Source organism: Maniola jurtina, chromosome 27 (assembly GCF_905333055.1).
Source record: "Maniola jurtina chromosome 27, ilManJurt1.1, whole genome shotgun sequence".
Classification (NCBI taxonomy): domain Eukaryota; kingdom Metazoa; phylum Arthropoda; class Insecta; order Lepidoptera; family Nymphalidae; genus Maniola; species Maniola jurtina.
Genome location: NC_060055.1, coordinates 48,845 through 64,245, shown reverse-complemented (window position 1 = coordinate 64,245; position 15,401 = coordinate 48,845). Strand labels below are relative to the sequence as shown.

General features: G+C 42.9%; 2 protein-coding genes across 2 annotated transcripts in view; one reads left to right on the top strand and one right to left on the bottom strand.

Moving 5' to 3' along the window:
• Positions 1 to 10,282, bottom strand: part of LOC123879184 — a 31,710-nt gene extending 21,428 nt beyond the window's left edge. Inside the window, exons 1-12 of the mRNA XM_045926783.1 lie at positions 10,050 to 10,282; positions 9,046 to 9,252; positions 8,546 to 8,764; positions 7,927 to 8,050; positions 4,595 to 4,713; positions 3,661 to 3,828; positions 3,158 to 3,281; positions 2,744 to 2,811; positions 2,153 to 2,287; positions 1,925 to 2,069; positions 1,546 to 1,696; positions 337 to 1,116 (exon numbers count right to left, since the gene is read on the bottom strand). Of these exons, the coding sequence (XP_045782739.1) occupies positions 337 to 1,116; positions 1,546 to 1,696; positions 1,925 to 2,069; positions 2,153 to 2,287; positions 2,744 to 2,811; positions 3,158 to 3,281; positions 3,661 to 3,828; positions 4,595 to 4,713; positions 7,927 to 8,050; positions 8,546 to 8,764; positions 9,046 to 9,252; positions 10,050 to 10,175 (2,366 nt within the window). The 5' untranslated portion in view covers positions 10,176 to 10,282. The remainder of the gene's footprint in view (positions 1 to 336; positions 1,117 to 1,545; positions 1,697 to 1,924; positions 2,070 to 2,152; positions 2,288 to 2,743; positions 2,812 to 3,157; positions 3,282 to 3,660; positions 3,829 to 4,594; positions 4,714 to 7,926; positions 8,051 to 8,545; positions 8,765 to 9,045; positions 9,253 to 10,049) is intronic.
• Positions 10,283 to 10,507: 225 nt separating this feature from the next.
• The window catches only part of LOC123879185, a 33,767-nt gene continuing 28,873 nt past the window's right edge, over positions 10,508 to 15,401 (top strand). Inside the window, exon 1 of the mRNA XM_045926784.1 lies at positions 10,508 to 10,776. Coding sequence (XP_045782740.1) covers positions 10,697 to 10,776 — 80 coding nt within the window. The 5' untranslated portion in view covers positions 10,508 to 10,696. The remainder of the gene's footprint in view (positions 10,777 to 15,401) is intronic.

Here is a 15,401-nt window from a genome sequence, read left to right as displayed (position 1 = left end):
GGACGTTAACCATTTTGAGTAACCAACTAATCAAAGACAAACCTCTATGTTTTCCGTACTACCTTTTTAATTATTATGGAAAATACAGGCTTTATTTTCGTCTCCTCTTTCATGTACTCGAGCCCCTTGAAAAATAATTTAATTTAATTACTAATTCATTATTCGGTTTTGGGTCAAAGGTTTACACCAAATACCAAAATTCAGGTATGTAAGTCATTTCGTCTACGAGCTCAAAACCCATGACACGCGGACAAACAGACAGACAGCAATGACATTAATAGGTCCCATTTTACACTTTCGGTATGGAACTTTAAAAAGTACATCATTCATTTATTTTCATTATTAGCATTCTTACTGATCTGTTTGAACAACGCATCCAAGGAGCTCATTTGCGTTTTGGACAGTTTTGCTCCCTTCATATCCAGTACCTTGTGAAACTCCGCCACCGTACTTTCCGGCAGCAACTGCAGGAACTGAGAGACGAAACCTTCCAAATTACTGTCCAAAGGCGCCATAACTAACTTCAATATCATTTCGGCTTTAGTCATTAACTTAATGACAACTTTGGTGTACGTAGTCGGAGCTTGGCGTTTAACATCGGACCCGATCGAGGGTAGTTCCAATAGAGCGGTTTTCAACATGTGGGTATCTAGTAACAGTTGTTCAGAGCCGACCGTGGAAATCGGTTTACATTTGTATATGTTTTGGATGAATTTTGGGATGAACGAATTCGCGAAACGGATGCAAAATTGGGTGAAATACTTTCGGGAAGACGCTAAGTTGTCCCTCAGATTTGGTACTGTGTTTTTTAAGTGCATTATGATCTGGGTGATGTAGGAACTTTGGTCTCCGACGTTGTCGAAGTGGAGCCAGGATATTTTGGTCATGGCCTGCAGCGCCGGCTCGCAGGCCAGCTCCAGGTCTTGGACGAGGAGTTGGATGCAGTTGCTGATCATCTTGTGGAACAGGTCCTGCTCAGGCGTGAGGTCTATTTTGTCGGACAGCGGCGGGGTGATCTTCTCCTTCAGCTTCTGTTCCAGGTGTATTGTGGTTTCGAGGCAGTACTCCGAGGTAGTTATGACGCTGGTTATTTTGGAGATCTCTTGTTTCGTGTATCTGGAACAATATAAATGAACTTTAAAAAACCGGTTCCGTACTATTGTACAAAATATTTTAAAAATTTTCAAGTGCACTACTGCAAGTTAATGACAACAGCGCCATCTATATGTGATTTAGTAAATTAATTTTTTCGTGAACACATTTTAATTTTTTTTTTGGTGTAACTACAAATTCACGGTTTTCGGATTTTTCCTTTACTTATGCTATATGAGACCTACCTAGCTGCCAAATTTCATGATTCTAGATCAACGGGAAGTAGCCTATAGTTTTTCTTGACAGACACGACAGACGGACAGGCAGACAGACAGGCAACAAAGTGATCCTATAAGGGTTCCGTTTTTCCTTTTCCGGACCCTAAAAAAGTGGACGTCTATCGGTTGATGATGATGATGATGATGATGATGATGATAAACAAGAGTGGGTTACCTCTGCGTGTTGGCGTCGTCGCGCAGCAGCGTGTGCAGGTTGGTGACGAGCGACGGCACGCCCAGCACAGGCGCAGGCGCCGCGCGGGGCAGCGCTCCCTGCAGTACACCGGCATACTCGCGCAGGTACTTGCCGAACACGCCGGACAGCTCTGCGGTACAATACAAGCTAAAGCTTTTTTTTCACACCACTCGCTCGACAGTGCCTTATTAGTCTTATTAACTATTATGTCTCGTTTTAACTTAAACTTAAGTGTAAGCAACGTCAAAGTACGCTCTAAAGATTTCAGCCTGCTAGCGAGTCTACTACGTCCAAGTCTGAGAAAAGCCCACAACAAAGTCAGCCGGATTCCATGGCTCGGCATGAGGGTCCCACTCACCCAGCATGGGCTCCCCCGTGGACAGCGTGGCGCACTGCGCAAGGCACTTCTTGTAGAACAAGAACAGGTCCGCGCAGCTCGACATGACGGCGCCCGCGCCGCTGCCGACGCTCGCCGCGCTCGACACGTCGGCCGTCTTCGCGTCCTGCACACACAGACAGACTGTAGCAACTATAGAGCGCACTTACGTATTGTATCGGGGGGATGGGAGGGTGTAGAGGGAGTCACCTGCGTGAACCTGTCCATGAGGGCGCGCAGGTTGGTGTCGAGACTGGTGATGTACAGCGACAGGTGCGGCTCGAAGCAGGCGCCGATGAGACCCACCCAGGGGGAGCCTTTGCCCGCTGTACTCGACTCTTTCTCCTGACAACACATATTTTAAAAAATCGGTCAAGCGCGCGTTTAGTTTTTTAAAATTTTATTATTTCTTGTTAAAACTGCAATAGATATACATACTCGGTGAAAATTTCAACTCTTTACCTATTACGGTTCACAAGATACAGCCCGCTGACAGATGTATGCATGTGGCTTTACTGTTTTTAAAAATCGAGTGAAAACTTTTTGATCTTTCCAGGAAAAACGTAGCCTATGCCACTCGCCAAGTCTTTAAGTTATCCATGCAAAAAAATCACGTCCATACGTTATGTTGCCCCACTGCAGCGTAATTGAAGGACAAACCAGCAAAGCAACAAATAAACACACTTTCGCGTTTATAATATACCTAGCGATAGATATCACTCACAATAGTTTAAACATATAAACTGAAATAGTATATCATCTCATAGCAAATAAAGGATTTAGAATTAGCTGATACGATACCTCGTTGTCATCCTCGTCGAAGGCTAGCTTGGCGACCTCCTCGTCCGCCACCTCTCCCAGCTCCGTACCTTGACACACAATGCGAACAATAATAATAATGGAAGCATCTCAAAAGTTTGATGCTAAGATGAATACAAAATGTGCGTGTGAGCAAGGTTAGGAATTGATTTTGGGGAAGGGAAGTAAGGGAAAGGGGAGAAAGGGGAAGAGGGAAGGGGATGTTTATCAATCCTCTCTGAGAACAAACTCTAGCTCGACTTAACTGATTAACCAGATAGGTATGTTTCTTTTCTTTCATAGGCGCCTGGTGTTTACTAACAGGAATAATTTTCACTTTACGTCTAGAACTTTGGAAGGGGAGAGGAAAGAGGGGCACCACACTCCCCCCTTCTTGGCCAGCGTGTGAGCACTCACCGACAAATCGCTTGTGCAGCAACAGCTCGAAGTTGTACGTTTTCTGGATGGCGTACAGCAGCAGCTTAACGTCCACTTCGTTGCGACGCGACTGCATTATGTCTGCGAGCGCCGCGCGCGTCATCTGGCAAAAGACATTCCGACTTCAAGAGATTTGCCATCAGTGAAGATAGATTTTTGAGAGTGCGCTCAGTGAGTATGATCATGAATTATTGTATCACAACTTTGTTTTATTTGTGACAGATGAGTCAGTCAGGAATTTTATGTTGTTCACCTTGCAGAAGCGATGCGCGAATCGCTTGCTCAGCCTCAAGGCGGGAGGAAAGATAACGGCTAAGAAAACCTCGAACCTTAAGAGGTGCTTTTGAAGCCACGAGTAAAGTTCGGGGCTCCGAAATGAGTAGTTAGTGATAGTGGCACACAATTCGTTCACCCACAATGCTCATATTACAACTTTCTTGTATATTTTGTCAGTCAGTCAGTCAGTATTTCTAGATGTTTACCTTGCAGAAGCGATGCGTGAGTCGCTCGCTCAGCCTCCAGGCGGGCGGGAAGATGACGGCTAAGGAGTCCTCGAACCTCAAGAGGTGCTTCTTGAGCCACGCGTAGCGACGCTCGATGAAGGAGATCCACGCACACTCCTGTTCGCTGGAGAATAGGTGCTCGTACTCCTAAGGACAATTTTACTTAACAGATTTTTACATAACTACCAGCCAAGTGTGAGTCAGACTCATACACGCAAATTAAAAAAATTAAATTAAAAAATGATATTTCTTGTATGATGGTACGGAACCCCCGTACCATCATACAAGAAATATCATTTTTTAACCCCCGACCCAAAAAGAGGCGTGTTATAAGTTTGACGTGTGTATCTGTGTGTCTGTGTATCTGTGTATCTGTGTATCTGTCTGTGGCATCGTAGCGCCTAAACGACTGAACCGATTTTAATTTACTTTTTTTTGTTTGAAAGGTGGCTTGATCGAGAGTGTTCTTAGCTATAATCCAAAAAAATTGGTTCAGCCGTTTAAAAGTTATCAGCTATTTTCTAGTTTTCTTGTAGAAAAGAAGGTTAGATAACCCTTAGGTTCATAATATTCAAGTGTCAATTGACAAATGTCAAGCTGTCAAGATGGACGTTGCCTAGATATACATAATTATTTATTTGAAAATGATTTGTCGGGGGTGTTGAAAATTTTTAATTTACACTTGTTAATTTTTTTGTGATGTAATATTTTAAATAATAAATAACGTAACATAAATTTAGTTTTCCGATTTTTCCCTTTACTTGTGCTATAAGACATTGCTACCTGAGAAATTTCATGATTCTAGGTCAACGGGAGGTACGCTATCTGTTCAGCAGATTCTTTTGACAAGTCTTGACAGAGGGAGGGAAAGACAATGAAGTGAAATGAATCGTGACAGTTATGAGTTAGTTACCTGTAGTTGCGTGTTAATGAACCATTTGATGAGGTCCTGCTTCACCCGGGGCTCCAGCGCGTCCACCACCGCGCACGCCTCTGCCAGCGTGCGGTGTGATATGTTGCTTTTACCGCTGCCTGACACACAGACAGACATACAAACACACTATAGCACATAAGAGAGTGTTGAATAAATGAACTGTTTATTTAGACTGTTTTTAGCATCAATGGATAAACTGTTTATGCGCTAGTTATGGCAGCCAGAAGGATCTTCGAAAGAAATGATGATGGAATTTTATTAAATTTATTCTAAAATCCTTGTTTTAACCTAACAACATCTGCATCAATGTAAGATGCTTAGTTTTTTTAATATTATGACGACATAAAGCTAATCTAATCTACCTAACTAAGAAACTGTGTCGAGGTGTGACGACAAAATGCAACTCTTCACATCCTCACTTGGTTTAAATATTTTAATTAACAGCTTATATTTAAATATAGATCTGTCTCGATTGGATGGAGTCACATGTGACAATTAGCAATAAAAGTTAGTTGTCATCCCACCGCTGCCATCATGTTGTGTCAGTGAGAGGCATGTAGGAAGACAACTAACTTTTACTTCTAAATACCCACAACAAAGATGATATCTTACTGACAGTGCGCTGGACTCATGATTTAGTGCCTTAGCCTTCGAGGCTGGTTTGCTTCACAAGTGATTTCAACTATATTGTTGTTGGAACATGTAACTCACTAAGTCCTAAGCTAAGCCAGTCCAGCACCTGTGGGGATGCCGTCAGCGTGTGTCAAACATACCAGTGAGAGCTTCCTTGAAGTCGGCGAGTATCTGCGTGGCGAGCTGCTGGCGGATGGAGTGAACCTCGTCGCGTAAGACGTTCAGCTCGCGAATGTCGCGGTACAGCTGCAGCTGCTCCAGCACCAGTGTGTCAAACATACCAGTGAGAGCTTCCTTGAAGTCGGCGAGTATCTGCGTGGCGAGCTGCTGGCGGATGGAGTGAACCTCGTCGCGTAAGACGTTCAGCTCGCGAATGTCGCGGTACAGCTGCAGCTGCTCCAGCACCAGTGTGTCAAACATACCAGTGAGAGCTTCCTTGAAGTCGGCGAGTATCTGCGTGGCGAGCTGCTGGCGGATGGAGTGAACCTCGTCGCGTAAGACGTTCAGCTCGCGAATGTCGCGGTACAGCTGCAGCTGCTCCAGCACCAGTGTGTCAAACATACCAGTGAGAGCTTCCTTGAAGTCGGCGAGTATCTGCGTGGCGAGCTGCTGGCGGATGGAGTGAACCTCGTCGCGTAAGACGTTCAGCTCGCGAATGTCGCGGTACAGCTGCAGCTGCTCCAGCACCAGTGTGTCAAACATACCAGTGAGAGCTTCCTTGAAGTCGGCGAGTATCTGCGTGGCGAGCTGCTGGCGGATGGAGTGAACCTCGTCGCGTAAGACGTTCAGCTCGCGAATGTCGCGGTACAGCTGCAGCTGCTCCAGCACCAGTGTGTCAAACATACCAGTGAGAGCTTCCTTGAAGTCGGCGAGTATCTGCGTGGCGAGCTGCTGGCGGATGGAGTGAACCTCGTCGCGTAAGACGTTCAGCTCGCGAATGTCGCGGTACAGCTGCAGCTGCTCCAGCACCAGTGTGTCAAACATACCAGTGAGAGCTTCCTTGAAGTCGGCGAGTATCTGCGTGGCGAGCTGCTGGCGGATGGAGTGAACCTCGTCGCGTAAGACGTTCAGCTCGCGAATGTCGCGGTACAGCTGCAGCTGCTCCAGCACCAGTGTGTCAAACATACCAGTGAGAGCTTCCTTGAAGTCGGCGAGTATCTGCGTGGCGAGCTGCTGGCGGATGGAGTGAACCTCGTCGCGTAAGACGTTCAGCTCGCGAATGTCGCGGTACAGCTGCAGCTGCTCCAGCACCAGTGTGTCAAACATACCAGTGAGAGCTTCCTTGAAGTCGGCGAGTATCTGCGTGGCGAGCTGCTGGCGGATGGAGTGAACCTCGTCGCGTAAGACGTTCAGCTCGCGAATGTCGCGGTACAGCTGCAGCTGCTCCAGCACCAGTGTGTCAAACATACCAGTGAGAGCTTCCTTGAAGTCGGCGAGTATCTGCGTGGCGAGCTGCTGGCGGATGGAGTGAACCTCGTCGCGTAAGACGTTCAGCTCGCGAATGTCGCGGTACAGCTGCAGCTGCTCCAGCACCAGTGTGTCAAACATACCAGTGAGAGCTTCCTTGAAGTCGGCGAGTATCTGCGTGGCGAGCTGCTGGCGGATGGAGTGAACCTCGTCGCGTAAGACGTTCAGCTCGCGAATGTCGCGGTACAGCTGCAGCTGCTCCAGCACCAGTGTGTCAAACATACCAGTGAGAGCTTCCTTGAAGTCGGCGAGTATCTGCGTGGCGAGCTGCTGGCGGATGGAGTGAACCTCGTCGCGTAAGACGTTCAGCTCGCGAATGTCGCGGTACAGCTGCAGCTGCTCCAGCACCAGTGTGTCAAACATACCAGTGAGAGCTTCCTTGAAGTCGGCGAGTATCTGCGTGGCGAGCTGCTGGCGGATGGAGTGAACCTCGTCGCGTAAGACGTTCAGCTCGCGAATGTCGCGGTACAGCTGCAGCTGCTCCAGCACCAGTGTGTCAAACATACCAGTGAGAGCTTCCTTGAAGTCGGCGAGTATCTGCGTGGCGAGCTGCTGGCGGATGGAGTGAACCTCGTCGCGTAAGACGTTCAGCTCGCGAATGTCGCGGTACAGCTGCAGCTGCTCCAGCACCAGTGTGTCAAACATACCAGTGAGAGCTTCCTTGAAGTCGGCGAGTATCTGCGTGGCGAGCTGCTGGCGGATGGAGTGAACCTCGTCGCGTAAGACGTTCAGCTCGCGAATGTCGCGGTACAGCTGCAGCTGCTCCAGCACCAGTGTGTCAAACATACCAGTGAGAGCTTCCTTGAAGTCGGCGAGTATCTGCGTGGCGAGCTGCTGGCGGATGGAGTGAACCTCGTCGCGTAAGACGTTCAGCTCGCGAATGTCGCGGTACAGCTGCAGCTGCTCCAGCACCAGTGTGTCAAACATACCAGTGAGAGCTTCCTTGAAGTCGGCGAGTATCTGCGTGGCGAGCTGCTGGCGGATGGAGTGAACCTCGTCGCGTAAGACGTTCAGCTCGCGAATGTCGCGGTACAGCTGCAGCTGCTCCAGCACCAGTGTGTCAAACATACCAGTGAGAGCTTCCTTGAAGTCGGCGAGTATCTGCGTGGCGAGCTGCTGGCGGATGGAGTGAACCTCGTCGCGTAAGACGTTCAGCTCGCGAATGTCGCGGTACAGCTGCAGCTGCTCCAGCACCAGTGTGTCAAACATACCAGTGAGAGCTTCCTTGAAGTCAGCGAGTATCTGCGTGGCGAGCTGCTGGCGGATGGAGTGAACCTCGTCGCGTAAGACGTTCAGCTCGCGAATGTCGCGGTACAGCTGCAGCTGCTCCAGCACCTGCCAAGTGCGGTCACCCTCACTATTCCAGAAGTAATTCCGCAAAGCTATTGCATCAAAACCCTGTCGCACTTATAACCTTTTTCTTTAAACCGACTCACCTAACGCATGTGCATAACCGTGCCACGCGAATTAGATCATTAAGGTGCTAAACGACTTACAGCCTTTAAATGTACAAATCCTAGGCTTAAACTACAAAATTCAACTATAATTAGTCAAGTAAATAGATACCAAAGATTGAGCACCAATTTTTTTTAAACTATATAGGCTTGCACTTGAATGCAATCACACCATAAGGTACTCCACATTTGTCCAGGAGATGACTATTCACTTTTGACTGGAAAGTACTTAATACCTATATTAAAAGTGGAGGGGAGAACTGATTCCCAAGGGGTGTTCCACAGTTTGTATTTTCAATTTATTTAAATTTTTCATGCAAGTTTCCTCACTATATTGGGTTGTTTTTTGGCTCATTTTACAAGCAGTTCCACCAACCTCCATGATAGCCTGCAGTGGCAGCACCAGCTCCTTGTACTGTCTCTTCTGGGCGGAACTCCTGAGCGAGGCTGCCCCTCCGGCCAGCATGTGCAGGTGGTTGAGCGCGGTGATAGCACCGGTCAGGTTCCACTTGGCGCAGTCCAGCTGCTTGATCTCGGCTGTGATCTCACGCACCATGCTCTCGCTACGTTCCGCTTTCTTGTTTATATCTGCCACCTGGAATTATACATTTTATATTAATGTATATTATTATAATTAATTATTCAAATATAAATAATTAATATAATTATATATTATTATAATAAATTACAGATTTCAAAAAGTAAGTGTTTCCTTCCATTTTTACCAGGTTTGTCATCATATAAGATTGTCCTTCTTATCCAGGTTGGTAACTATTTTTCATCCTATTGAGACCTAAATGAATAGGTATTTAAAAATCCATTAGAACTACCAAATAGAGCATTGTGAAGTACAAGATGTGTCCTGCTGTAACTCACCTGCAAGGCCAGTTCTTTGATACAATGCTGAGCGTCCAATAAGGCCTGATGTCCGGCCACTCTCTGGTCGTGCTGCGCTCGCACCAGGCGCCGGATGTCGTGCTGCACGCTCGCCAGGCGGTACTCACAGCGTGCTGCTGCAGACTCCACACCTGACAGTGATTGCTCCGTCGGAAACACGCGGTTTATGTACGCCACTGCATCAAACTGTGAGAGATGTTTATGAAAAATGTTAACCATGATCATAGTTCACATATTTATGAAAACCTTTGATTTAATACCAATTTTTTTTCTCTTTTCTTTTTAAGAATATTAGCCATGCTAATCATGACTAATACTCTCTTTTCCCCTCCAATTAGAAGCATAAAGCTTGTGCTAGGAGTGGGTACGGCAATAGTGCAACAGGTAGAGTTTGAACTGCCAAACTTTCGGATTCAGTCCGCTACACCATTGAGCTATTGATAAATCTAATTGAAATGTTTGAATTTAGATGAAATGTTTGTCTCAATTTAGATTATTTATGACACTATAAAGTAGTCTAAAACACGCCATTTACTTAAAATACCACATTAAACTGATTCTCAGCCAAAAATCAAACCCAAGATCTCCCACACACTGTACTAGAAACGTCTTCGAAAAACTACAAAGTTAAAATGATAATTCTTGGTCCATAAAAACACAATTAGCTAATAATGACTTAGAGCAGTCCAGACAAAATTGTGTTTCTATGTTAAATATTATTTGTGGTGTCTTTAGGTTGCTACGCCTTAAAATTAGCAGTACAAAGTACTGTGATGCTAAGCTAAGGTAAACAAGCTTGTAACACCTCTGCTCCTGGTCTAATATGGAAAACAGCTGTGTATGACATGTCTCAGCTAATATGTTATTTTAATTAAAGTCAGCAACTGCCCTTCGACATTCTACTAATTCAGCTCCAACCCTAAAGTCCTGAAGAAGGAACTCCACTTTTAATAGTTTTCCAAGCCAAGAATCTAAAAACTTACTTCTTCATTATCAAACTGCTCAGTTCCACCCATCAGTTCTTCGATGCGGCTCAACACGGAGCCCGGCAAGTTGAGCTGCACCTCGGGCCCGCTGTCCTTGTCCTCCAGAACGTCATTCGAATCCATTTTTATTTCACATATAAAGATTTAATTAGGATTTTAATAAAATTTTTGCCCACAACACCACACAACAATTTTGACATTTCTCATCCCCTGTTTGTCATGATGACGCTGACAGTCCTGACACTTCAATGGTCTCGTTCGGATACATTTTCTGAATTTCGTCATTGATCTTGATCATGAACTTTTCTAAAAGGTTTTCGTTAAAAAAACCATTTGCATAATGCTACTATATTTTGAAAACGTTTTAAAAAAATTACATAAGTGTATAAATAACATTATTTTTCATGATCAAATTATCCGATCGTATTTTTCTAACCAACAAAACCATTGTCAGACCATTGTTTTTCATTCCGAAAGGTAAAATTGAAGTCAGTTTTTTCACACGCTCGTGGAGTGTAGTTGTTTGTGCGATTGAGCTACGATGAGCGGCCGCGACCTCTCTCCGATATAAGCCTAGTGATTGTTAGTTGTCATTGTTCTTGTGCAGTGCAGTGTGATTTGCAGTCATCAATTCCTGATCAAATATGGCTCGGTTAACGGAGGAGATGGTGATCGCTAGATCGAAGCAATCGGATCTGTCTGCGATAAAGAAACTCAACTGCTGGTGAGTAGGTTTGAACCTACACGGAACAATGATTCAGTGTATTATGCGGCTTAGCAAGTAAGAAGGGATCTAGATCAGTTCCGTATGACCTGCGGTGCGTTAACCCTAGTTTTTGTTGCCCTGCAGTCTAGTCCCACGGTCCATATTATTCTGTAGCGTGGGAAATTGATCGGTTGTATCAATGATTGACACTGAACTTTGCGGAGTTTGTTTTGTGGTGTGGAAACTGATTGTGCAAATAACTGGTGTTTTGCGCCGCCAGTGTTGAGCAAGATCCGTTCACGCTTACCTAACGTAAATTATTATTTGTTAATTCTTTGGCTATTTAGGTAGTTAGGTACCTATCTATTATGATGAAAAGTTGTTTTTAATTTTTTGTTACTGTTATGTAGTTAGCTACAGTGCGCTGCTTTCTATAGTTACAGATGACTAAACATAGAAATAAAATAAAAAATAAAAATAAAATAAACATGCATAAGCATAGAGAAAACCATAAGGTCAAATTTGAAGTTGGTCTCCCATGCATTTATCGACTTGACTCAATGTTGCTTAACCAACATAATTAACTTAGGTCATTATCTCAACCCATTGCCAGTCCTCTAAGAAGCATGGATTTCCTCTTAAAATGAGATGGGCTTTGGCTAAGTCCACCATCCTGGCTAAGAGTTAATTGCTAGACTTCACACACTGGAATACATCATGGAGAACTCTCAGGCATGAAGATTTCATTACTTAACAATATGCAAGTGATATTTCAGTTTAAAATGAACATTAAATAGCAAAAGTTAGAGGTGTATTCTTGGTGAACTCTGGACCCCCTGAATTGGAGGCAGAAGTCTTAAGCACTTGGCTATCACTGCTGTTTAGTTTTACACACACACACACACACACACACAGGTTTCCTCAAAATGTTTTCTTTCACTGTAAAAACAAGTAAAATTTTGGTTGCTTAAAACACACATAACTGAAAAGTTATAGGTGCGTGCCCAAGATTGAACCCCCAACCCTTAGACTAGGACATCTTAACTACTAGGCTGTCACTGCTCATATAACACAAAGTCAACATACTGTAAACATGACTTTAAATCTGATTTACAGATATGACCTTATGTGGTAACTTTATGCCATCCATCCATGGTGTTTGGTCATTCACAATGAGTTACATACAAGGCTGCTTGTTGTTAACTACTGCCATTAACTGTCATTAGCTGACTGAGTAAGAAAAGATGCATAGTTATTAATAGAACTGGTGACTCAATAATTTCAGTGCTAGTTTTGGTAATTAATTATTGTAATTTTACTGATTAATTATTATTATTAATAGCAATAAATGTGTGTGAACAGGAATGTTCAAATTCTTTATAATTATCTAAGCATTCTTTTACTATTGAAAAATCTCTCTTGCTTAGGAGATGCCTTAAAATTAACTTTGGCTACCTTTGTTGGAATAGAACTTAAATTCTGTTCAATTACCAAGTGTTATTAACAGACATGTTTATATATTTATGGGCAAACTAGCTGATGTTCATGAATTCACTCATGTGGAAACTGTGGGAACTCTTTGATTCTAGGATAAAAAGTAGCCTATCTCACTCTTCATGTTTGAAATACATCCATGCAAAAAATCATGCTCATCTATTTCACCATTGAAGGATAAATCTACATACCAATAAACCAACAAACAAACACATTTATAATATGATGAATAGTGACTCTTGCTGAGAGAGAATGTCAGAATGTTTGCTAACAAATGAGTCACATAGCGTTTATTCATGGAGACAATATCACTGATACAATAAGACGTTATAAGCCTCGTAGTGGGCGCTGTGATCACTTGGTGGTTGTGTTGTGTATCAGCCCACACTGCCTGTTGCAACCTAACCTCATACCTGTGTGAGGCTGAAGTGACATTTGCAAGATTATACTTTACTACAAGATAAAGTTCAAAACTAAAACCCCACTACTCCTCTTAATAAACGCTAAAATACAGTAAAAAATATGGTTTTGTAGATTGATATATTTTAATATTGTATTATATTTTATGAATTCAGAATTTTTTCTTCTTTCATTTTGATATCCCACTGGATACAATAGCAAAAAATATTTTGGAGACCTCCACTTTTTTATATATAATATCCGTCAGGTCGATTTTTTTTGTATATAATGTAGCTTATGTCACCCGGATCATAATAAGGAATTGATTGACATCTCATTCATTAAAATCATTTAGGCGCTACGGCGGAACGTGGCGGAACACACATAAATACAAAACTACATACATATATAGACTGCTAAAATCATAACCCTTCCTTTTGGCTTTGCCGTAGTCTGGTAAAATAATAAACTTAAGTACCCAAATATCATCAAACATTTGATGAAAAGTAAAAGTTGTCACCATTTTAGAAGAGGTGTTGCTTGCTAAAGCTTGTATATTGAGTTTACCTTGATTAGTGTTGTTGATTTTGCATAAATTGCATATTTCTGCTGACGTAATCGCTATTTATGTAATCAGTTAGATAATAATATGATATATCTAATAGAAAATATTGTGATATCAACTAAGTTTTCACTTTGATTGTGATTCTAAAATAAGCATCCCACACTTAGTAAGGAAAACCACAATACATTACAATAAATACATTAAGATAGGTATTCTTACGTCAGAATGCAAACCACAAGTTATAAAGTGCCAGGCTGTTTAGATGGATGTTGACAAATTACTTTGTTACTAGGTATGAGTATGTAAGTATAGCGTGTCCTAAAATTCGCGCAAGAATAGGGTTTCATTCAAAATTGAAATTTTTAGTTAAAAAACCCATGTTTTCCTTCAACTTAGGTACTTCTTGTGTGAATTTTGAGACATCAGTTAACTGTAAAGTGATACAAAGCAATAGCGACGATGCATGTCTGACCTTACGCATCAGTTAGGTAACGTCTCAGTGTAAACATTGCCAGCTGTGTTAGCACAACTCTGTTTTTTTTTTTTTAATTTGATGACACCTGGTAAGTGACTAAGTGACGATAGTCTAAGGCTGAGATCTATAGAGTGAACTTTGACTTTGCTCAGACTTAAGGCAATGTTAAAACGAGACAGCGTTATATCGCTTGTTATAAATCTATCTCGCTTTAAATGAAACTTAAGGCTTAGCAAAGTCAAAGTACGCTGTATAGATCTCAGGCAACGTGTCCCACCAGAGCAGACCACAAGGCTCATGCTCAACCAAACGCCGGCTCACTACTGAGCACGTATCTCCTCTCAGAATGTGAAGAGTGAACTAAGCGATATGATTAATTCCTTAAAATGCACATAATTCCTAAGAATTAATTCCTAAGAATTAGAGGTGCATGCCCGGGATCGAACCCCGACCAAAAGCCTATACAGTAGTAGGTGTGCCGTTAGAAAGTAAACACGGCCATAATGGTGTAATGGTTGCGTAATTATAATGATATTGTTCATAATTGTCTGCTTGCACAACAGATCTGTCCGACAGCAGATGAGGCGAGGTAATCGCATCTTCGGAGATCGCGACTTGCGAACTAGGCATAGGCAGGCTTTCGCTTGTAAATGTACTTTATAGCTGCATACATAACTAATGTCGGATCTAAATATCTAACAAGTGTAAAACGACTAAACTGATTTTCTTGGATTATAACTCAAGCCACCTTTCAAACAAAAAAAAAAACTAAATTAAAATCGGTTCATTAGTTTAGGAGCTACGATGCCACAGACAGATACACAGATACACACGTCAAACTTATAACACCCCTCTTTTTGGGTCAGTGGTAAAAAATACTAAAGTAAAAGCTACCCCAATAAAAACTGTCATGCCTTTATGAATCACCAAACAGGGATTTTCTTCATCAAATCCGTTATATACTTTTGTTTTTTTTTTTATAATATAAGTGTGATAGAGTATAATATAATAATGCCTGCCCGACTGCCAGTAGGACTATATCTAGGTAGTCGAAGGCCACAGAGCGTGGGCTCAGTGTATGGAGTGGTCCGCGTATCGATGGTGCGAACCAAACAATCTCCTCACTTGTTTACCCCATAGGAATGCCGTAAACACACGCCTACACGCTCTGCCGTGTACTGCGACTACTCACTATTCATCATCATCATCATCATTTGCTTCCTCGATTCTAATCCGAACCGCTAAGAAGTCGAACGCCCTTCATCAGTTTTCCCTCCCACTTTTAATATGGGTACCTTCAAGTCAAGAGTGAATAGGCACCTACTAAGTAAACGCGTCCCATCTTAGGCCACATCATCACTTTTCACCAGGTGTGATCCTGGTCCAGTGTTTAGCTATACCTAATGAAGAAGAAAAAAATGTTTTAACTTTAAAGTGTAAATTTTACTTTACGTCTTATAAGTAAGCAGGTAGTAAAGTAATTACTTATTGATTAATCCAAGCATACATTATCGTGTATGGCGAATTGACCTTGTATGTAGAAATATAATGTATCGAAGCATGCGGTTGGAGCGGTTTGTATGGAGGAGGTATTGTACTTATGTGTATCTTGACCAAATACGTCCGAGGGCGTCCATTATTATGTACAGATACAAGAACTATCGGTTGTATCTACTGTACCTAGGTAGACCACATTTAAATTTTATGGGA